This window comes from Procambarus clarkii, chromosome 39, assembly GCF_040958095.1.
Source record: "Procambarus clarkii isolate CNS0578487 chromosome 39, FALCON_Pclarkii_2.0, whole genome shotgun sequence".
Classification (NCBI taxonomy): Eukaryota; Metazoa; Arthropoda; class Malacostraca; order Decapoda; family Cambaridae; genus Procambarus; species Procambarus clarkii.
Window position 1 is genome coordinate 15,418,298 of NC_091188.1, and position 24,998 is coordinate 15,443,295.

General features: G+C 43.8%; 1 protein-coding gene across 1 annotated transcript; it reads left to right on the forward strand.

Annotated features, from left to right (window-relative positions):
- Positions 1-1,173: 1,173 nt before the first annotated feature.
- Positions 1,174-24,510, forward strand: LOC138372549 (probable serine/threonine-protein kinase clkA). The gene is made up of 3 exons (XM_069338025.1): positions 1,174-1,232; positions 11,660-13,301; positions 24,436-24,510. The coding sequence occupies exons 1-3, from the start codon at positions 1,174-1,176 to the stop codon at positions 24,508-24,510; spliced, it is 1,776 nt and encodes a 591-aa protein (XP_069194126.1).
- The last annotated feature ends 488 nt before the right edge of the window (positions 24,511-24,998 follow it).

The window sequence follows — 24,998 nt, forward strand, 5'->3', positions numbered from 1 at the left end:
CTGGGGACCATTCAGGCTTGTTTGCATTTGTGTTCCTCACGTGTGCCCCAAAGAATGAGGTGATTTGATAAAATGCTATGCCCAAGATTACCATCCGAGTGCCGGCGGGGAAGTGGTTCATATAGCTTCGGCTATCACTTCCTTATGTCCGGTCGTGATGGTCAAGCGGATTAAGGCGTCCCTGTACATACCAGTTGTGGGAGTATGGGTTCGAGTCACTTCTGGGGTGTGAGTTTTCAGTTGTATATAGTCCTGGGGACCATTCAGGCTTGTTTGCATATATATATATATAATATATATATATATATGTCATACCTAGTAGCCAGAACGCACTTCTCAGCCTAATATGCAAGGCCCGGTTTGCCTAATAAGCCAAGTTTTCCTGAATTAATGTATTTTTTCTAATTTTTTCTTATGAAATGATAAAGCTACCCAATTCGTTATGTATGAGGTCAATTTTTTTTTATTGTAGTTAAAATTAACGTAGATATATGACCGAACCTAACCAACCCTACCTAACCTAACCTAACCTATCTTTATAGGTTAGGTTAGGTAGCCGAAAAAGTTAGGTTGGGTTAGGTTAGGTAGGTTAGGTAGTCGAAAAAACATTAATTCATGAAAACTTGGCTTATTAGGCAAATCGGGCCTTGCATATTAGGCTGAGAAGTGCGTTGTGGCTACTAGGTACGACATATATATATATATATTATATATATATATATATATATATATATATATATATATATATATATATATATATATATATATATATATATATATATATATATATATATATATGTAGTACCTTTCAGTGGGTTACATAATTTTCAATATCTCGGAATATCCGAATGAAAAATATAAATTCTGACTGAGTATTATAAGAGCAATCACAAGATCCTGTCTAGGAACAGAACATGAAATGTAAAGAATGTTTTGCATATGTGCAATTCCCTCTCAAGTTGATTATTTAACACTTTGTCTTAATCTTTCTCAAAGCCAGTGGGCAAAAGTTCAAGTTATTCAAAACAATGCAATGTTTGTTAAAACAGGGTCTGCAGGATGGACTAAAATATTAAGGTTAAGACTGAAAATTAAACAACGAATGTTATTGCATTAAGGCAAAGTTTCAAACTCGTCAAAATTTTATCAACTGAGATCTCCAGTCACGTAGGAATGAAAGGGAATGACATTGCAGATAAAACTGTAAAACCTGCAACTGAGAGGATGAATTTGTAAGTACCACAAAGTTTAGCACAGATTAACATAGTATTTAGATCCAGAGCATTGTAGAGGATGTAACATCACCACAGTGCAGCAACGTCGGAATCTGTATGATGCTACAAGATTTCGTCAAATTATGAACCACTTTGATGAGAGGGAACAATAGAAGAACAAAAGTGCATTTATATACTGTTGTCCCTTGTTTTCCCCACCCCCATACCTGCTCCCTACTGTTCTCTCTACCTCCCTCCCTCCTTTCCTCTTGTTCTCTCTCTCTCACGTTCTCTCTCTCTCTCTCTCTCTCTCTCTCTCTCTCTCTCTCTCTCTCTCTCTCTCTCTCTCTCTCTCTCTTATCTCCTGATCTCTCTCTCTCCTGTTAGGTAAGACATGGTCGAGTTCAATCGAGGTTATTCAATGTCAATAACAGCTGGAAAAAATATTGTTTACACTCTATGCACAATCAAACATTTCATGCTTCATGGGACTCATGGGTTATATCAATATGCCTTAACACCCTATGACATTCACCAGAGACAGGCAGACAAACAGACATTCTCTTTAATAGATATTAAGTGGGATACATGCTTGTAACTGGGTCGAACTGAGAACCTTAGATCCCTCTCCCTCTTTTTGTGTTCAAGAATATTTTTGTATCTTCTTGGATCTGCCTATCTTCCTGTTTAAGTCTGTCTGTGTATACATCTCTTTCTCCTCACCACCTTACTCTTATATTTTCCCCCTCCTCCATCTCTCTCTCTCTCAATATTATTTATAGCAAAATAAGTACAACATTCATAGACTAAAATAGTTCCCCGTTCATTTAGAATCTGTGAGAGGGTTGTTGCTGGGCCATCTGAGTGATCAGGCAGGAGGAGGTGGAGGTCAGGGAATGTGTCAGTTATGTGCTCTATGGTGCTCTAGCCAAACTGTGAATAGCATACTATCTTAATTGTATTTGGCCATTATTCTTATGATATTATCTTAATTGAATTGTGCCATTTTCTTACGGTATTATATTAATTCTATAAGATTGTTTATTTTATATTTTTTTTATTTTTAGAACAAAAACATTTTGAAATATTTGTTTTCAAAATATTTAGTTAACCAGTGGCAAAATTCGTCTTGGGGTCAGTATATGACCATGGCACGTTGTTCCATCCTCAATTCTGGCCACTTCAACCTGATGTTGTTGGGATGGGCACGTACCCAATAGGAATCAGATTGTAAAGTTGGGCAAGGCTAGCCCCAAGCAGTAGCCTCCAGCCTCAGACACACACACATTTATTTATAAATATAGATAGACTAGGCCCAACAGTGCAAATGGTCGCGTTCTGTTTATCTCTGGCTAACTCTCTCTCTCTCTCTCTCTCTCTCTCTCTCTCTCTCTCTGAGAATATTGAAAATACACACAAATCAAACACAAAATGTAACCACAATGTTATTTTTACTATTATTTCAAATAATGAAAAGTTGCATGAACGTTGTAATTATGTTTTGTTCATGATTTTTTTTTATTAACACATTTAGGTACATCTGCATTTGTGCAGCTTCCCTAGACTATATTATGGGGAGCACAGTGTGTCAAAAAGCTAGCTACGTGGTGCTAAAAATCTCCAATCTAAATACAATTGAAAACATTCTTTGAACAATCAAACCCGTATTTAAAATTTCAGAGTTGTCATTTAGTGTTCAGAGAGGAGCCAATCCTTATTAAACAGGCGGGCATGATTGGTTGACTCCGACCCCCGCCCCATCCACCCCCCCCCCATGATAATCCCCTTATCACAATTCACTATGGAAAGCTGCCTTAAGCTAATGACAACTCTGTTGCCTCCAACCTCGGACAGACTGACAAACACCCATACTTATTTATACACACAGCTGGGTGCGTGGAGGGGGCCGCGTGTCTGTTGGTCGCTGCCTGTATGGCTGGCTGGCTGTATGGTTGGGTGGTTGACTGGCTGGATAAATGGGTGGGTGGTTGACTGGCTGGCTGGATGGATGGGTGGGTGGTTGACTGGCTGGCTGGATGGATGGGTGGGTGGTTGACTGGCTGGCTGGATGGATGGGTGGGTGGTTGACTGGCTGGATGGATGGATGGCTGCATGGCTGGCACGCTGGCTGGCTAGCTGGCTGGCTGGCTGGCTGGCTGGCTGGCTGCATGGCTGGCTGGCTGGCTGGCTAGCTGGCTGGCTAGCTGGCTGCATGGCTGGCTGGCTGGCTGGCTGGCTGGCTGGCTGGCTGGCTGGCTGGCTGTCTATCTCTTGATCTCCCTCATTCCATCTGTCCAATATTTCTGCCGTTCTTCTATTTTCCATTCCATTCGTTCTTCCTCCCTCCTTCCATCCCTTCCTCACATTCTACCAGCCTCCCATTCTCCTTCTCTGTCTCCCTTCCTCTCATTATCCATTCCTCCCATTCATTCTCCCTCCCACTTGTTCTCTCTCCCTCCGTCACTTTCTCCTGTTCTCTCTCTCTCTCTCTCTCTCTCTCTCTCTCTCTCTCTCTCTCTCTCTCTCTCTCTCTCTCCCCCTTTATTCTTCGCAGTCACTCAGCCTTTATCTCTTTCTCTTTAATACTCATGGGGCATTAGGGTATGTTGCCAGGGGTACCATACCCCGGGCCGGCAAGTGCTGTAACCACTCATCCAGTACTGTATCCCCTCCTCCAGTACTGTAACCACTCCTCCAGTACTGTAACCCCTCCTCCAGTACTGTAACCACTCTGCCAGTACTGTAACCACTCATCCAGTACTGTATCCCCTCATCCAGTACTGTAACCACTCATCCAGTACTGTAACCCCTCCTCCAGTACTGTAACCCCTCCTCCAGTACTGTAACCCCTCCTCCAGTACTGTAACCCCTCCTCCAGTACTGTAACCCCTTCTCCAGTACTGTAACCACTCATCCAGTACTGTAACCACTCATCCAGTACTGTAACCACTCATCCAGTACTGTAACCACTCATCCAGCACTGTAACCACTCATCCAGTACTGTAACCACTCATCCAGTACTGTAACCACTCATCCAGCACTGTAACCACTCATCCAGTACTGTAACCCCTCCTCCAGTACTGTAACTACTCATCCAGTACTGTAACCCCCTCCTCCAGTACTGTAACCACTGTGCCAGTACTGTAACCACTCCTCCAGTACTGTAACCCCTCCTCCAGTACTGTAACCCCTCCTCCAGTACTGTAACCCCTCCTCCAGTACTGTAACCCCTCCTCCAGTACTGTAACCCCTCCTCCAGTACTGTAACCCCTCCTCCAGTACTGTAACCCCTCCTCCAGTACTGTAACCCCTCCTCCAGTACTGTAACCCCTCCTCCAGTACTGTAACCCCTCCTCCAGTACTGTAACCCCTCCTCCAGTACTGTAACCCCTCATCAGCACCCAAGAACAGTTCCACCTGCACCCATCAACAATCCTGCACGCTCCCCCTGGCTAATGTACAACCACAAACTCTGTGATCCCTCAAGGTTCGAATCCTAGAGAGGTCATAAAGTTGACATAGAATGATATGAATGCTTACAAACCATTAACTTGAAAATTTAAACCTCCTCCATTGAAATAATGGCAGCTAACACCTATTATCACTCATTATACAGCTATCTCCCGATGACATGAGGACTCGCCTCATGCTTCATGTGGAGCGAGTCGATGAGATGGGGAATGAGACTGTCGGACGGATTTTTTCCTTATTTATTTCCTTCAAATCCTTCTGCTATTTCTTATCATTGCTGGATTTTTGTAATACAACGATCCTTTTGTCGGAAAAGTGACTTATTGCTATAATATATAATAAAAAAAAGTAGTGAAGACATTTATGATGCATAATAAAATTCATTTTAATAATATTTACAGGTAGTTAATGTGTGTATATTTTCATCCATAAACCAAAGGGATCATCCCTCGCCAAAATGTATTTACAAATATTTCACGCCAAATAATATTACCCCCCCCCCCCCCGCACCCGCTGCGTCCACCTGTCTGCTGGAATCATCACGACTTCTGATTTCGCGTTGAGCTTAATTACCTCTGGAAAGTAGTAAAGGACATTACAATAGTGCACATCTCCTGTGCCAGGTGAGCACGAGGGGATCACCATAGCCCGTGCTGCTGGGAACTTTGTGTTCCCAGTAGCTGAATCTAAAACAACAATAACTACAGTAGTTTATTGAGAGTCAGAATACACCTTATGGTGTGTGTCATCTTCTTGCAGGACTTCTCAAATATTGTCGACCAGGAGCCACGTTCATGACGCATCATGTATTTCTTCTTATGCCACTGTGTTACGAAGGTTCTTAAGTACTCTGCAAGTACTTAAGACCCAGACACTTCTTACCCGTACTTAACCAGTACGCATGATTTACCAAGGTGATCATACACGGTTATTAGCAACTTCGATGTAGTTCACTTAATTCTTCATAAATGTCATTGGTGTTTTGCGTTTGACCAATCAGAGAGAAGGTACCATTGATCATGTTATTGTTTAGAAAGCCACGTTGCTGACTCGGCTGGAGAAGTGACCAATTGCATATGTTTGTCCGGAGACCGGCGACTATGGGTAGTCTGAACACCGGGGATGGACTTCAATATCTTTGCTCACACATAAACTATATTCCTTGAAATGTGATCACAGTAACGTTAATAGTTTATGTTAACCAGATGGTATATAAGACATTAAGTATAATTAACGGATATTTAATCAGTAAGTCCTGGCTTTGTTGGTGTTGACTCTTCCCTTTTGTAGTACATACTTTAATGTTCTATCCGTCTTAACAAACGTAAGTCACTTAAGGCTATCCTCTTTTGTTTTACTTACCCTCCTCTTATTCTTATCCCATAATTACTCTCTTCCCATTCGTACCTTTCACCCTGTTTTACCTTTCACCTAACTCCTACCTTCATCCAGGAAATACCTTTTTCTCTTACCTGTTCCTCACCTCACTCTTTCCTTATTTATGGACCTGTTCCTTCCTCTCTCCCAGGTTTACGGGTTATTCATGCCTGTGCCACCTCTTGGTGACTTAATATGCATCAATCGTTCTCTCTCCACTCACACACCACTTGATAATGGTCCAGATCTTGTATGGCTTCGTTGGCTTTGCCTAACTGAACGGACGCCAAGAAACATTCATTAAAACACGTGTGTCCTTGCTCTCTGATGAGTAATTTTCCAAATGGTGCTTTTACAATATTATAACTGTCGTGTTGGTGGCATATACAACTTTAAGCATTATTAGCAGATCCCTGTTCATTGTAAATCCTTGTTTATTGCAGATCGTCGTTCAGTGCGATATTTATCGGAGTATGTATAGGGTTCAGAGCCTCTGAGGGCTGGGAGACTGATCATGCTCACAAATAATGTCTACACATTTTCTCTTAAAGCTGAGATATCTTAGTAATAATGGTTATAAATTGTAGCTTTTATTTCTCCATGTATTTCTGCCTTTTTTGAGACATAAAACATTTGTATTTTTAATTTATCTAGGACGGAAAATTAAATTATTAATTATAAATAGAATGGGTAAAGCCAAGCTTTACAGTTTCTTTCAGGACTTTTATTAATTAAGTAATGTTAATTATAAACTACTAATTAACCACTGTAACATGTTGTAATGCATATTGTATGATATAAATAATAATTATTATAATAATTACCAGTACCATCCTTATTAAATAATCAATTCAAGCTTCCTAATGTTTATAATTTTGTGTAAATATTATTGGTAAATGTAGAATCTACAAAACATGAAATATCAGTCCTTAATATAACAGTATGTTACGCTGACTTTCAGTACAGTAATGTACTTTATATAATTTATTGAAAGTATTATACAACATTAAAATATGCACTGTACTTCAGTATATTGGTCCAGGTGAGGTTAGGTAAGGTTTCAGTCTATTTTAGTTTTTTATACCTTTTTACACACACAATATGGGTAGGGTGAGCAATTTTTATCTATGTACATTATTTTCATGGTGGAACTATTAAGAAAATTAGGTAAGATTTATTTTGATTCAAATTCATGAAATCTTCAATAATTAACTTGCCTTGAAAAATTAAATATGTAGGCATCTAATTAATAAAATATTTTACAAGTTTAATTATGGAAGAAGCTATTTATATTAGCAAACAAAAATAATTAGGATGTCGGAAAAGCACATAGACTATTGGCTTTTCTTTGTTTATATAAAAGGCAGTAAATATTGACTTATTAAGCATTTATATACCTCTACTAATTTTTATTTATGCTCACACAACATCCACATTTAATACAAGTCAGGGACACACACACATCATATACTGCCGTAGTGATGGGACCCGACGACGACAATACTGTAGTCGGAGTTCCCGGTACTGTACGGTGGTGTGGTCCAGATAACGTGACTTTTGTGAGGCTTACGTGAAGCTACGAGTGCTGTGGGGGGTGCTGGTGGTGGGGGGGGGGGGGCTGTGTGGGGGGTGCTGGTGGGAGGGGGGCTGTGTGGGGGGTGCTGGTGGGGGGGGGCTGTGGGGGAGCTGCGAGGGGTGCTGTGGGGGGGCTGCTGTGTGGGGAAGGGGGTGCTGTGTGGGGAAGGGGATGCTGTGTGGGGAAGGGGGTGCTGTGTGGGGGGGGGGTGCTGTGTGGGGGGGGGGGTGCTCTGTGGGGGGTGCTATGGGGAGGCTGTGAGGGTGCTGCAGCGTGAATCCGTGACCTTAGCAGGATCGGCGTTCATAAATAGCTTGCTGAAACACGACGTGCGATAAGAACGAAAAGGTTTCGTAAGTTCTTACGTAACAGCTTGATGAATCCGGTCTCAGCTTTGTGTCTGTAAACAGTAATATAACAAGAATGGAAAATGTTGTCAACAAAACGGCGTCAAAAATAAGTGAGGACGTTGGCGTGTGGAGAGGAGCTCTGGTGGGCGGGTCGAGGCTCCACTTGTCTGGGTGTTCACCAACTGGCTGCAGCCAGATAGTGATAACAGCAATAGCGTTATTGCTCTTATCTATATATACTGCAATTGCTGTAAATAACACTAAAAGCATTATATCTTCTCTTTAGTATCTTTGATCAGAGGGGCTATCGAAGCCTCGTCATGGTTTCTAATAATTTTATAATTATTATTATTATTATTATTATTATTTAACACATATCTGTTCGAAATTCAGTGTTTAGAACTGGAAAAACCCCGAAGAGAGAGCGTAAATATGGATATGTTTGAAAGAGGTTCGTCAAATTCCCTTTTAACATTCTTCTAAAAATCCCTCCTCTTCAACCCGCAAGGTTTTCTTCCTTTACCAAAAAATTCTCTCTCACAAGATCTGTTCCTCTATCCAGAAATTAGTCTGCCAGTCTTACATCAGTTCCCTCCATGACTGCCTTAATGTTTCTTCCTTAAATCTTTCTGCCATACACCACTCGTCATCCCTTCTTCAAGAACAGCCTTCACCCCCAGTCTTACAGACCCTCTTTCTCCACCAGTCACCTCCTCCACCAGTCACCTCCTCCACCAGTCACCTCCTCCACCAGTCACCTCCTCCACCAGTCACCTCCACCAGTCACCTCCTCCACCAGTCACCTCCTCCACCAGTCACCTCCCCCACCAGTCACCTCTTCCACCAGTCACCTCCTTCACCAGTCACCTCCTCCACCAGTCACCTTCTCCACCAGTCACCTCCCCCAACAGTCACCTCCTCCACCAGTCACCTCCCCAACCAGTCACAACCTTCACCAGTCACCTCCCCCACCAGTCACCTCCTCCACCAGTCACCTCCTCCACCAGTCACCTCCTCCACCAGTCACCTCCTCCACCAGTCACCTCCTCCACCAGTCACCTCCTCCACCAGTCCCCTCCTCCACCAGTCACCTCCCCCACCAGTCACCTCCCCCACCAGTCACCTCCTCCACCAGTCACCTCCTCCACCAGTCACCTCCCCCACCAGTCACTTCCTCCACCAGTCACCTCCCCCACCAGTCACCTCCCCCACCAGTCACCTCCTCCACCAGTCACCTCCTCCACCAGTCACCTCCTCCACCAGTCACCTCCTCCACCAGTCACCTCCTCCACCAGTCACCTCCTCCACCAGTCACCTCCTCCACCAGTCACCTCCTCCACCAGTCACCTCCTCCACCAGTCACCTCCTCCACCAGTCACCTCCTCCACCAGTCACCTCCTCCACCAGTCACCTCCTCCACCAGTCACCTCTCCCACCAGTCACCTCCCCCACCAGTCACCTCTCCCACCAGTCACCTCCTCCACCAGTCACCTCCTCCACCAGTCACCTCCTCCACCAGTCACCTCTCCCACCAGTCACCTCCTCCACCAGTCACCTCCCCCACCAGACACCTCCTCCACCAGTCACCTCCCCCACCAGTCACCTCCTCCACCAATCACCTTCTCCACCAGTCACCATCTCCACCAGTCACCTCCTCCACCAGTCACCTCCCCCACCAGTCACCTCTCCCACCAGTCACCTCCTCCACCAGTCACCTCCTCCACCAGTCACCTCCTCCATCAGTCACCTCCCCCACCAGTCACTTCCTCCACCAGTCACCTCCTCCACCAGTCACTTCCCCCACCAGTCACCTCCTCCACCAGTCACCTCCTCCACCAGTCACCTCCTCCACCAGTCACCTCCTCCACCAGTCACCTCCTCCACCAGTCACCTCCTTCACCAGTCACCTTCTCCACCAGTCACCTCCTTCACCAGTCACCTCCTCCACCAGTCACCTCCTCCACCAGTCACCTCCCCCACCAGTCACTTCCTCCACCAGTCACCTCCTCCACCAGTCACTTCCCCCACCAGTCACCTCCTCCACCAGTCACCTCCCCCACCAGTCACCTCCCCCACCAGTCACCTCCCCCACCAGTCACCTCCCCCACCAGTCACCTCCCCCACCAGTCACCTCCTCCACCAGTCACCTTCTCCACCAGTCACCTTCTCCACCAGTCACCTTCTCCACCAGTCACCTCCTTCACCAGTCACCTCCCCCACCGGTCACCTCCCCCACCAGTCACCTCCTCCACCGGTCACCTCCCCCACCAGTCACCTCCTCCACCAGTCACCTCCCCCACCGGTCACCTCCTCCACCGGTCACAACCTTCACCAGTCACCTTCACCCTCATCTCCTCAACATTCTCTTCTCTTCCTTACTACAATTATCCCTCCTCCTCCTCCTCTCCTCCTGTGTAAACTTGCCAGCGAAGTAGTCATTGATTGACAATCGAATGACCGCCGGTTCAAACCCCCGTACCTGGTCAGTAGCATTTGGTCAATATTTCCCTTCACCTCATGCCTTTATTCACCAACAGCAAATATGTACCAGGGAGATAGACAATTATTGTGGCATTCATCCTGGGAAGTATGAAATCTAAGTACAAACTTCCTGTCCTCAACCACGGGGAAAGAAAATCCCCACTACCGTCTCGAAGTCACCTTTCACCAAAAAATTCCTCTCGTCTCCCCTACTAGATCCAATATCATCTCAGTGAAGCCTCTTCTCTCTCTCTCTCTCTCTCTCTCTCTCTCTCTCTCTCTCTCTCTCTCTCTCTCTCTCTCTCTCTCTCTCTCTCTCTCTCTCTCTTGTCCTATGAAGTCTCTTCCCTTACGTAAAGATTCCTCTTCTCTTATCATAAAATTTTAAGTTCGTGAACACAACAGTTACACTGTTGTGTTCACGAAGACTCTTCACATTCCACTCTCCACCTCCTACTTCTGCTCCTTCTTCTCTTACTGCTCCTTCTCCTCCTCTTACTGTTTCTTCTCCTCCTACTGCTCCTTCTCCTCTTACTGCTCCTTCCCCTCTTAGTGCTGCTTATGCTCTTACTTTTCCTTGTCCTCTTACTGCTGCTGCTGCTACCTCTGCTACTGGTGAAGCTCCTCTTCCCCAGAGTGGAGTGGGGAAGACCTAGAGCCCATGAGAGCTTCCTCGTGGCTCAGCGAGGAGTTCTTCTCCTTCTAAATATCAATCTTTGCAACAATATTCTACTTTATCGGCAACTAATATCTGTCTACATATACGGAGTGCTAATGTAAAGGCTTATTGTACAAACTCACGTGCTTTATTTCCTGTCAGTTTACATGTATCTAGTCCTAGTTTACAATTATTTTGTACTAATTTACAGGTGTATATTGTCAGTTAACAATATTTTTAATTTTCGAGAATAAGAAGTTATTGGATTTTACAAGGATTCAGGAGAGATCTACGGGTTTTGGTGTGATCTTCCTGTTATTATAAACAGTTTGGGATATAAAACCGTTTGGGATAAAAAAACAGTTTTGTATATAAAACAGATTGGAGATAGATAACAGTTTGGGATATCAAACAGTTTGGGATAGAAGACATAACACATACGGCCAAAAGTAGCACTATTCAGCCTCCCTGGGAGCCTGGCAGGCCCAGAACTGGCCAGTAAGGCTGTAAAGTTATACATTATTTATGCTAGAGAGGACACAACACCTACGAGGACACCAACACCTACGAGGACACCAACACCTACGAGGACACCAACACCTACGAGGACACAACACCTACGAGGACACCAACACCTACGAGGACACCAACACCTACGAGGACACAACACCTACGAGGACACCAACACCTACGAGGAAACCAACACCTACGAGGACACCAACACCTACGAGGACACCAACACCTACGAGGACACCAACACCTACGAGAACACCAACACCTACGAGGACACCAACACCTACGAGGACACCAACACCTACGAGAACACCAACACCTACGAGGACACCAACACCTACGAGGACACCAACACCTACGAGGACATCAACACCTACGAGGACACCAACACCTACGAGGACACCAACACCTACGAGGACACCAACACCTACGAGGACACCAACACCTACGAGGACACCAACACCTACGAGAACACCAACACCTACGAGAACACCAACACCTACGAGAACACCAACACCTACGAGAACACCAACACCTACGAGGACACCAACACCTACGAGAACACCAACACCTACGAGGACACCAACACCTACGAGGACACCAACACCTACGAGGACACCAACACCTACGAGAACACCAACACCTACGAGAACACCAACACCTACGAGAACACCAACACCTACGAGAACAACAACACCTACGAGAACACCAACACCTACGAGAACACCAACACCTACGAGAACACCAACACCTACGAGAACACCAACACCTACGAGAACACCAACACCTACGAGAACACCAACACCTACGAGAACACCAACACCTACGAGGACACCAACACCTACGAAGACACCAACACCTACGAAGACACCAACACCTACGAGGACACCAACACCTACGAGGACACCAACACCTACGAGGACACCAACACCTACGAGGACACCAACACCTACGAGAACACCAACACCTACGAGGACACCAACACCTACGAGGACACCAACACCTACGAGAACACCAACACCTACGAGGACACCAACACCTACGAGGACACCAACACCTACGAGAACACCAACACCTACGAGGACACCAACACCTACGAGGACACCAACACCTACGAGAACCCTAACACCTACGAGAACACCAACACCTACGAGGACACCAACACCTACGAGGACACGAACACCTACGAGAACACCAACACCAACGAGGACACCAACACCTACGAGAACACCAACACCTACGAGGACACCAACACCTACGAGAACACCAACACCTACGAGAACACCAACACCTACGAGGACACCAACACCTACGAGAACACCAACACCTACGAGGACACCAACACCTACGAGGACACCAACACCTACGAGGACACCAACACCTACGAGGACACCAACACCTACGAGGACACCAACACCTACAAAGACACCAACACCTACGAGGACACCAACACCTACGAGGACACCAACACCTACGAGGACACCAACACCTACGAGGACACCAACACCTACGAGGACACCAACACCTACGAGAACACCAACACCTACGAGGACACCAACACCTACGAGGACACCAACACCTACGAGAACCCTAACACCTACGAGAACACCAACACCTACGAGGACAATAACCCCGGCTGGTTGTGGTCGCCACCAGTGACGGTACTCAGGCAGAGAGGAAAGCTGAGGCATAGAATAATTCCCAACAGGGAAAGAATGCTGAGAGGACGATTACTCTAACCTGGGGGATTAATTATCTATCTTTTTTTTCTCTTTGTTTGTCCTCTGCTTCATATTGCTCATTTAATTCCCCTCCCCCCCACTCTTCGTCCTCTTGCACCTTCTCTCTGGTACTCGCATCTTTCGCTTATATTCCTCATCTTTATTTTCCTTCTTTCTCATTCTCTAAATTTTCTTCTTTCTCTTATTGCTTATTTTCTCTCTCTTACTGCTAATACTCTTTCTCGTATTCTTTTCGCCTTTCCTTCTTTCTTCGTTCTCTTCTATGCTATCATCATCTTCCTTTCTCCTGTTCCCTTGTCGTTCACTGTCTCTTTTTTTCTCTTCTGAATTGGTATTCCTCCGTTTTCTTTACTGTATTCCTCTGTCCTCTCTAAATTTTGTATTATTTTATCTGCTTCCTCTTTTTTCTGTTTTTCATGTCACCTGCCCCACGTCTTCCTCCTCCTTCCTCACGTCTACCACCACCTCACATCATACTCACGTCTACCACCACCTTACATCATACTCACGTCTACCACCACCTTACATCACCCTCACATCTACCACCACCTTACATCTACCTCACATCTACCACCACCTCACATCTACCACCACCTCACATCTACCACCACCTTACATCTACCTCACATCTACCACCACCTCACACCATCCTCACATCTACCACCACCTTACATCTACCTCACATCTACCACCACCTCACATCATCCTCACATCTACCACCACCTTACATCATACTCACGTCTACCACCACCTTACATCACCCTCACATCTACCACCACCTTACATCTACCTCACATCTACCACCACCTCACATCTACCTCACATCTACCACCACCTCACATCTACCACCACCTTACATCTACCTCACATCTACCACCACCTCACACCATCCTCACATCTACCACCACCTCACACCATCCTCACATCTACCACCACCTTACATCTACCTCACATCTACCACCACCTTACATCATACTCACATCTACCACCACCTCACATCATCCTCACATCTACCTCCACCTTACACCATCCTCACATCTACCAATACCTTACATCTACCTCACATCTACCACCACCTCACATCTACCTCACATCTACCACCACCTCACATCTACCTCACATCTACCACCACCTCACATCTACCTCACATATACCACCACCTCACATCTACCTCCACCTTACACCATCCTCACATCTACCAATACCTTACATCTACCTCACATCTACCACCACCTCACATCATCCTCACATCTACCACCACCTTACATCTACCTCACATCTACCACCACCTCACATCATCCTCACATCTACCTCCACCTTACACCATCCTCACATCTACCAATACCTTACATCTACCTCACATCTACCACCATCCTCACATCTACCACCACCTCACACCATCCTCACATCTACCACCACCTCACAACTTCCTCATACTGCTGCTAGAAGCAGGTGCCCGCCCACAAGGTCACCGTAGACAAAAAGTCAGCAGGAGGAGACACTGTGCGTGTCCTCCCTCCACCTTCACAGTGTTCGCCGCCATCGTCTTTACGGAAATGGACGATGGAGGGGAAAAAAAAAGAGTGAAAAAGCCTTGTGCGTTGATTTGTTGTTTGTTGGGTGAGAAAAAGGTGGCTTGAATTTGTCAGACGTGATTGTTATGTCGGGAGAGAGAGAGAGAGAGAAAGAGAGAGAGAGAGAGAGAGAGAGAGAGAGAGAGAGAGAGAGAGAGAGAGAGAGAGAGAGAGAGAGAGAGAGAGAGAGAGAGAGAGAGAGAGAGAGAGAGAGGAGAGAGAGAGGAGAGAGAGAGAGGAAGTATCCCTGAGGCGCATGAATCTGAAGAAAGAATATTTCTGTATCTTGTATACCCTATTTATGTCGGACCAATTCTGGAATACGCTGCACCAGTCTGGAGTCCTTGAACGAAAACAAAGACGGCGGAAGTTGAGAGGTGTGGCACGTGACTCGGCTCTGACCAGTCCTAGAGCCGAGAAGCATGAGGTACGAGGAAAGACTAGAGGAAGTAACTCTCACGTCACTGGAAACAAGGAAGACATGATGAACACATACGAACTACTCAAAAAGAGTTCCACGGGAAGAAGATGAACAAAGACACACGGAAGGAAACAATGGACTCAGTTGTGCCACTGAGACATTATATTGAAACTGAAAACGTTCTTTCTAATGTACAAATGTATTAAGAAGTGAAGTAGTCAAACCAAACTCCTCTTACATATTTAAATGATGATGTGACAGAGCCCAATAGCCTCTGGAACCTATGCACCAGTTTATTAAGTATTGAGAAGCGAGACCCAATAGCCATAGCAAATTTCCCCCAAATTCAGATGGGGAAGTTCGCCTCGCGAGCGCTTTTGGCCAGGTTCGAGCCCTGAACTGGGTGTCGATCAGGCATCGACCCCTCACTGTTCGCCCCCTTTCCCTCCGCAGTTCCAGGGACCTGGTGGTAAAGTATCAGTTTGAGCACGAGCTACGGAAAGGAGAAGCTCTAAAGTGTGATAACAAGAGTCAGAAGTCGTCTCCTCCTTTACCCAACTGTACAAGAGAATGAAGAAGGCGAGACAGTTGATTGGTTTAGACTAACTGTTGGATTCGGACGAGCAATGTCCCGCCATTTCCTTCCTAGTGGATAATTCCTCACCCGTTCTAAATCAAAGTCTCAATTTTTACTGGTCGAGATAGGGCCAACCGCAAACGAATCCGAGCACTGAACACAAATGGTTTCCTTCCGACAAGCAACATCCTTCGAAACGCCTTTTCATATTTGTTTCTCCCTGTCTCTCACTCTCTGACTCCCAACTTTCCCAGACTCGGGGCTATTGCCTTCAGACTTTCAGATTGACTTTCTTACTGTCAAGACTGGGAACCACATTCTCGACCAAAACTCGGGGAGACCACTTGAAAATTCTGCTCCGAAATGGTTGGCTTTCCAGGCGCGCTTTGAAAGTATATTAATTTTGGTCAAAAAGTAAAGATATGATTTTTTCAGATGATTGCCAGGTTACTTGGGAGAGCAAAGTTAAACATTCCACAATGATGATGACGACATATAAAATGTCTTCAGAGAAAGCTTTGACACAGCTGAGGCACAAAATACCAGACACTAATAACATAATAACTCGTTTACACTTAGGTACACCTGACCATCATCGATACCATAACATAACTTCTGTCTCACAATACATCTACTGGGCCAGCAGACATTGTGTAACACCTCACAGCACACCTGCTGGGCCTGCAGACATTGTGTAACACCTCACAGCACACCTGCTGGGCCTGCAGACATTGTGTAACACCTCACAGCACACCTGTTGGGCCAGCAGATATTGTGTAACACCTCACAGCACACCTGTTGGGCCTGCAGACATTGTGTAACACCTCACAGCACACCTGCTGGGCCTGCAGACATTGTGTAACACCTCACAGCACACCTGCTGGGCCTGCAGACATTGTGTAACACCTCACAGCACACCTGTTGGGCCAGCAGATATTGTGTAACACCTCACAGCACACCTGTTGGGCCTGCAGACATTGTGTAACACCTCACAGCACACCTGTTGGGCCAGCAGACATTGTGTAACACCTCACAGCACACCTGTTGGGCCAGCAGATATTGTGTAACACCTCACAGCACACCTGTTGGGCCAGCAGATATTGTGTAACACCTCACAGCACACCTGTTGGGCCAGCAGATATTGTGTAACACCTCACAGCACACCTGTTGGGCCAGCAGATATTGTGTAACACCTCACAGCACACCTGTTGGGCCAGCAGACATTGTGTAACACCTCACAGCACACCTGTTGGGCCAGCAGACATTGTGTAACACCTCACAGCACACCTGTTGGGCCTGCAGACATTGTGTAACACCTCACAGCACACCTGTTGGGCCAGCAGACATTGTGTAACACCTCACAGCACACCTGTTGGGCCAGCAGACATTGTTTAACACCTCACAGCACACCTGCTGGGCCAGCAGACATTGTGTAACACCTCACAGCACACCTGCCGGGCCAGCAGACATTGTGTAACACCTCACAGCACACCTGCTGGGCCAGCAGACACTGTGTAACACCTCACAGCACACCTGCTGGGCCAGCAGACACTGTGTAACACCTCACAGCACACCTGCTGGGCCAGCAGACATTGTGTAACACCTCACAGCACACCTGCTGGGCCAGCAGACACTGTGTAACACCTCACAGCACACCTGCTGGGCCAGCAGACACTGTAACACCTCACAGCACACCTGCTGGGCCAGCAGACATTGTGTAACACCTCACAGCACACCTGCTGGGCCAGCAGACATTGTGTAACACCTCACAGCACACCTGCTGGGCCAGCAGACACTGTGTAACACCTCACAGCACACCTGTTGGGCCAGCAGACATTGTGTAACACCTCACAGCACACCTGCTGGGCCAGCAGACATTGTGTAACACCTCACAGCACACCTGCTGGGCCAGCAGACATTGTGTAACACCTCACAGCACACCTGCGACATTATTAATAATATATATATATATATATATATATAATATATATATATATATATATATATATATAATATATATATATATATATATATATATAAATATATATATATAAATATATATATATATATATATATATATATATATATATATATATATATATATATATATATATATATATATATATATAGCCCTGTGCATAAGCAACAGGGCTCCATTAAGGAACATATAATCTCTTCCCATAACCAAACCATCGCCAGAGAAATCCTAGTAAACAACACAGAAATCATCGATAGATACAGCGATAGCAGGCGGCTTGACGTTTGCGAGGCACTACACATCAAGAAGTCAACACCAGCAATCAACAGCCAATTATTGCACAACTATATTCTACCCACCTCAAGACTCCGCTCCAATATAGAAGCATCAAGAAATATGGACCAATAGGCTTTCTACAAACACTTCTATTCAATACCCATTGTTTCTGTTCTGTCTTGTGTTGATACTTTTAATACCCTATTAATATCCCCTGTTCTGTCTTGTGTTAATGCCACATCATCCTTCCCACCTCACTCAAATGTAGATATAATATCAGAGAGACGTAAGTTCTAATCAGTTGTGTATTTGTGAAGTCTTTGAAAATGTAATAAGTTTTACGAAACGCGCCCGTGTCGCGTCAGACTAGAAATAAAAATGAATTTTGGAGAAGTGATTTTTGATTTACCTCCAACAGTGAAGCGTAATGTACGAAAGATTGAGAAAATTCGTGTTAGAATTATTAATCTTACTTTTTCGGTCATATTTAATAATATATGTCTACAGGAAAGACTGCTACCAAAATATACTAATATATATATATATATATATATTATTAAATATGACCGAAAAAGTAAGAATACTAATTCTAACACGAATTTTCTCAATCTTTCGTACATTTCGTTTCACTGTTGGAGGTAAATCAAAAATCAATTCTCCAAAATTCATTTTTATTTCTAGTCTGACGCGACACGAGCGCGTTTCGTAAAACTTATTACATTTTCAAAGACTTTAGTTCACAAATACACAACTGAATAGAACTTACGCATCTCCGATTTTATATCTACATTTGAGTGAGGTGGAAGGGGTGATGTGGCATTAACACAAGACAGAACAAAATGTGGTATTAATAGGGTATTAATTTCATCAACACAAGACAGAACAAGAGTATTAATAGGGTATTAATTTCATCAACACAAGACAGAACATGAGTATTAATAGGGTATTAATTTCATCAACTTGCGCCTTCAGCCTGAAGTCTCCAAAGGAATTTGTTGACTTACTGCGGGGCACACGGGCCACAGGGATAAGAGCCTCGTTGGACGTAGAATCGCTGTTTACCAACGTACCTGTGGACGAGACAATCGGAATGATAGCCGACAGAGTGTATCGTGATCCAGCCTGTACTCCTCTTGACATACCAGAAAATATTCTGAGGAAACTACTCCAAGCTTGTACTAAAGAGGCACCCTTCTTGAGCCCGGATGGGCACATGTATAAGCAAGTAGATGGGGTCGCCATGGGTTCTCCCCTAGGTGTCCTGTTTGCAAACTTCTACATGGGTACCATCGAGCAAAAAGTCTTAGTCGACATGAGCTTGAAACGGGCCATATACTGCAGGTATGTTGACGACATTTTTACACAGGTACCTGATGTCAGACATCTGCAGGAGCTGAAGGAGGAATTTGAGCAGAGTTCTGTGCTGCGTTTCACTTACGAGATGGAAAAGGATGGGAAGCTGCCCTTTCTAGATGTAACAGTCATGGAAAAGGGCGGAGGTTTCCACACTGCAGTCTACACTAAGGAAACAAACATAGGAATGTGCCTAAATGCCAACAGCGACTGCCCAGACAGGTACAAGAGGAGTGTTGTTAACGCATATGTCGACCGTGCTCTCAGCCACAGCTCAGAATGGAAGCAAGTCGACGAAGAACTCTGTAGGGCAAGGCAGGTCCTAGTCAATAACGGCTTCTCCGATGGTTTCGTCGAAGACATCATAAGAAGGAAAGTGAAAAGCCATGCAACCTCTGAAGAGACAACTAACACAACACCTATACCCCCTATTAGACTATTTTACAGGAACTTCTTTTCCACAGCTCATAAAACGGAGGAAAGGGTCCTGAAAGATATTGTTAATAGAAACGTTTTCCCTACAGACAAAAATCAGAGGATACAACTGACGATTTACTATAAAACCAGAAAAACGGCCAGCCTACTCATGAGAAACTCTCCAGACACAAAACAGAACGCTTTAAAAGAGACTAACGTCGTCTATGCCTTCAAATGCCCTCTTGGGGACTGAAAGCTCCAAAAAAACCAGTATATAGGCAAGACAACAACATCTCTTTCTAGGCGTTTAACGATGCATAAGCAACAGGGCTCCATTAAGGAACATATAATCTCTTCCCACAACCAAACCATCGCCAGAGAAATCCTAGTAAACAACACAGAAATCATCGATAGATACAGCGATAGCAGGCGGCTTGACGTTTGCGAGGCACTACACATCAAGAAGTCAACACCAGCAATCAACAGCCAATTATTACACAACTATATTCTACCCACCTCAAGACTCCGCTCCAATATAGAAGCATCAAGAAATATGGACCAATAGGCTTTCTACAAACACTTCTATTCAATATCCATTGTTTCGTGTTCTGTCTTGTGTTGATGAAATTAATACCCTATTAATACTCTTGTTCTGTCTTGTGTTGATGAAATTAATACCCTATTAATACCACACCTTGTTCTGTCTTGTGTTAATGCCACATCACCCCTTCCACCTCACTCAAATGTAGATATAAAATCGGAGATGCGTAAGTTCTATTCAGTTGTGTATTTGTGAACTAAAGTCTTTGAAAATGTAATAAGTTTTACGAAACGCGCTCGTGTCGCGTCAGACTAGAAATAAAAATGAATTTTGGAGAATTGATTTTTGATTTACCTCCAACAGTGAAACGAAATGTACAAAAGATTGAGAAAATTCGTGTTAGAATTATTAATCTTACTTTTTCGGTCATATTTAATAATGTCTACAGGAAAGACTGCTACCAAAATATACTAATATATATATATATATATATATATATATATATATATATATATATATATATATATATATATATATATATATATATATATATATATATGTCGTACCTAGTAGCCAGAACGCACTTCTCAGTCTACTATGCAAGGCCCGATTTGCCTAATAAACCAAGTTTTCATGAATTAATTGTTTGTCGACTACCTAATCTACCTAACCTAACCCAACTTTTTCGGCTACCTAACCTAACCGAACCTATAAAGATAGGTTAGGTTAGGTAGGGTTGGTTAGGTTCGGTCATATATCTACGTTAATTTTAACTCCAATAAAAAAAGTTAACCTCATACATAATGAAATGGGTAGCTTTATCATTTCATAAGAAAAAAATTAGAGAAAATATATTAATTCAGGAAAACTTGGCTTATTAGGCAAATCGGGCCTTGCATAGCTGGCCGAGTACGACGTTCTGGCTACTAGGTACAACATTATTTATATATATATATATATATATATATATATATATATATATATATATATATATATATATTATATATATATATATTTTTTTTTTATATATAATATAGGGGTACCACCTCTGGTGCAATTGTAGGGACCCATAGCCTCGGAGAAGAAAATAAAGAGTACTCAGAGAAGACCTTGTGGATCTTCACTGAACACTGATATTTTCTTCTCCTACCACCCCTATTCTTTTGGTATGTGTGTATATTTATCTAACTTTATTTGAAAATGTCATTACACAAAAAAAGTTACAATATTGATTACATGCAGGGTGCAAGGCTGCTTGTCACAAGTTGTACAGCTCTTCCAGCTCCTCAGATGGCGGGCAGGAACCATGGATGCAGTGAGCATTTCCTCTCTGGATTGCCACACTAAGGCGCTGAAAAAGAAAACTGGCAGCTCTAGGGTCTCTAGTTGTTTCGATTAGCTTAGACCCCAACTCCTTCAAAAAGCTAGCAGCACTTTTACCCCAGGCACCAAGTGTCTCTGAGGCAATGGGGACAAAATTGTAGTGGTGCTAAAAGTCTCTGTATTTACGTGACTTGGCCGCTTCCCGGTGATTGGCAGCTCCTCATGCTTGTGTAGCACTGAAGTCAACATAGGTATTGGCTAAAGTTGAAACGCATGTGTAGTCCCAATATATATATATATATATACACATATCAACATATATATATATTTAATATCTGTCTGGCTCTATCTATATCTAGCCGTCGCTATCGTTCTTTCAAACCTATTTTTGTCTGTCACCAACCCATCTATCCCTATGTATCTATATCTCTATCAATCAATTATTACCACTCTATCTCAATTTATCTCTGTTTCTACCTGCCTATCTATATATCTATCTCTCTCTAAATAATTATATATCACTATCTATTTATATCTTTAATATCTCTAATATCTACTTCTCTCTTTATCTCTTTCATCTATTTCTCTCTTTGTCTATCTCTTTCTCGATCTATCAATTTTGTCCCCTTCATCTTCCTTTGTACCCCACCTTTCCCCTCATCTTACATCTTCACTATATATACTGTCTTCATAATCATCTTCACTACTTACTATTTTCATCACTACAAACATGCTGGCACAAAGTCACTATTAATTAGGTACAAAAATCCTAGTCACTATTTTTATCAATGTTTTAATTAGGTACTCGAAAAGAGAAGCTGAATTCATTTTAATTAGAGTACCTTTTTTATTATTAGTACATGAGGTACATCTGCATTAGTGCAGCTACCCTAGACTATATGAAGTGGAGTACAGTGTGTCAAAAAATAAGCTAACCGGGTGATGCTAAAAAATCCCCATCATACAGGACGGTTAGTCATACAGAGGCATGTGATAAGCAGTCTGCATTGGCAGACTCCGGGTGCATTTTGAGGATATCATCAACACAAGAGTGAATAAGGTAGCAGTGGTAATAAAAGTCCCCATCTCGCAGGATGGTTAGTCATACAGGGCCATATGTTTAGTAGCCTGCACTGGCAAATTTTGGGTATACTATGAGGATATCTTCAAGAATACGAGAGTGAATAAAGTAATTGCAAAGCTTCAGGTACCTCGTGCCAACTTGTCTGAAAGGTCTAATAACTGGGCATTCGGTGATGTAGTGTGGGAGATCGTGGCGTAGTTCCTGCTCACAGAGTTTGCAACTGGAGTGCTCAGGATTGGGAGATCCGTCACCTGCAGCCACCTGCCATAGGTAACGGTAACCAAACCTGATCCTTGCAACCACTGTGTCGCACAGTCTGGTGGACGTTTTATGCTGCCCGTAGATATAGGTTTCAGATCTGAACAAATCAAAGCTTTTTATACTAGTACTTTCAGGTCGTTGGGAGTCAGTAATTTCTTTCCTATCAGACCTGAGTGTTTGGACAAACACAGTTTTGACAGCAGAGATGGGGATACCTAGATCTAATTCAACTTCATCCTTGTTACACGCTAATTTGGCTGCAATGTCTGTCTCATTATGATGGGTTATATTTATGTGTGAAGGTATCCATACAAAGGAGATTCGAGACCCTTTACTCTGTGCAGCAATTAGGTCATTTATAATTGGTAGTATGAGGTTCTTGCTGTCGATCTTCCAGGAGAAGTTTTCGATTGCTTGAAGAGCAAACTTTGAATCACAAAATATTATTCCTCCTCCAATGTTTTTTAATGTACTGCTAGCTAGTTGTAATGCCGCTAGTTCTGCTTGTGTGGAGGTCAGCTAATTGTTTAACCTGACACTGACAGTCATTGTGCAAATATTATTTCTATAAAACCTACATGCTGCTGCAGTCCGTCCAGTGCCTTAGTAAAACGTAGCGAAAACTCTACGGAAATCGCAGTCCCGATTTCAGTTCCGACCAAGAAAATGGCTCGTTGAGGGTTGGGTTGCAGGCTGATATTTCTTAAAGCATTTAATTTAAACCTACCTAGAACAGCCTATGTCCGTCCTGTACCCCAGAATATTTCCCTGCCAAATTTGGTAAAAACTCCCAAATAAATTTGGGAGTTTTCCAGTGAGTTTTGTTGCTTACTTTCACCGTTTGGTTTATCCGAAAACGATGAACGTGAATTCATTTGTCTTACAGTATTATACTTTCTGAGAGAGAGAGAGAGAGAGAGAGAGAGAGAGAGAGAGAGAGAGAGAGAGAGAGAGAGAGAGAGAGAGAGAGAGAGAGAGAGAGAGAGAGAGAGAGAGAGAGAGATTGTTATTGAAGAAATTAAGAAAATATCAGAGCACTTTAGAGATTTTCAACGCATCGGAAACTTACTGTGAAATATTATGTAAAGTAGGTATATGTATTCAGAAAGCAGACTGAAAGAATTTTTGTGTATAAACCTCCTCACGTCAACAAAATTCGACTATTGTTCTTCAGTACTGCTTAACTATTGTAACATTCACCCTATATCAAATAATATAAATATATTATAAATCTGAATTGGATTCCAGACTGTCAGTGTCTTCGAAATCCCGCCAGTCAACTCCTCTCCACTCTCCAGTACGCATCCCTCAAAATTCGTCTAACTCTATGGTACCTATTAGCTACCAGGGAAGACTGGGCACCAGGGCAAAGAAATATGCATAACTATCTGTCCCAAACAAGCAATTATTTGATTTGACAAATTCTTCAAAATGGGTTTTGTTTTAAAGCGCTTCAAGAACTGCAAGATGGAACATCAACGTTCCTCTCCCTCACACCCAACTACCTACCTACCCATCTTCCTTCCTAGCCATCTTTCTACCTTGCGATGATTTCGGGGTTCAACGTCCCCGAGGCTCGGTCCTCGACCAGGCCTCCTGGTTGCTAGACTGGTCAACCATGCTGCTGGACGCGGCTGCTTGCTGTCAGACGTATGAATCACAGCCTGGTTGACCAAGTATCTTTTGGAGATCACACCTTCCCATACATACTGGAACATGCGCCTGCAGCAGCACCAGTCTACTCATCCACGGGGCCAGGAAACAGCTATAATCTGTATGTTCCTCTGCTATAGCTCACGTTTAATGAATAA

What these genes read in the sequence shown, in the direction of transcription:
- LOC138372549 (XM_069338025.1), top strand. Translation starts at nt 1,174, where the DNA reads ATGAAAGGGAATGACATTGCAGATAAAACTGTAAAACCTGCAACTGAG. An exon ending in GCAACTGAGAGGATGAATTT is followed by an intron (nt 1,233 to 11,659) that starts GTAAGTACCACA and finishes TATTTATGCTAG; the next exon opens with AGAGGACACAACACCTACGA. An exon ending in TGTGGTCGCCACCAGTGACG is followed by an intron (nt 13,302 to 24,435) that starts GTACTCAGGCAG and finishes ATTGGATTCCAG; the next exon opens with ACTGTCAGTGTCTTCGAAAT.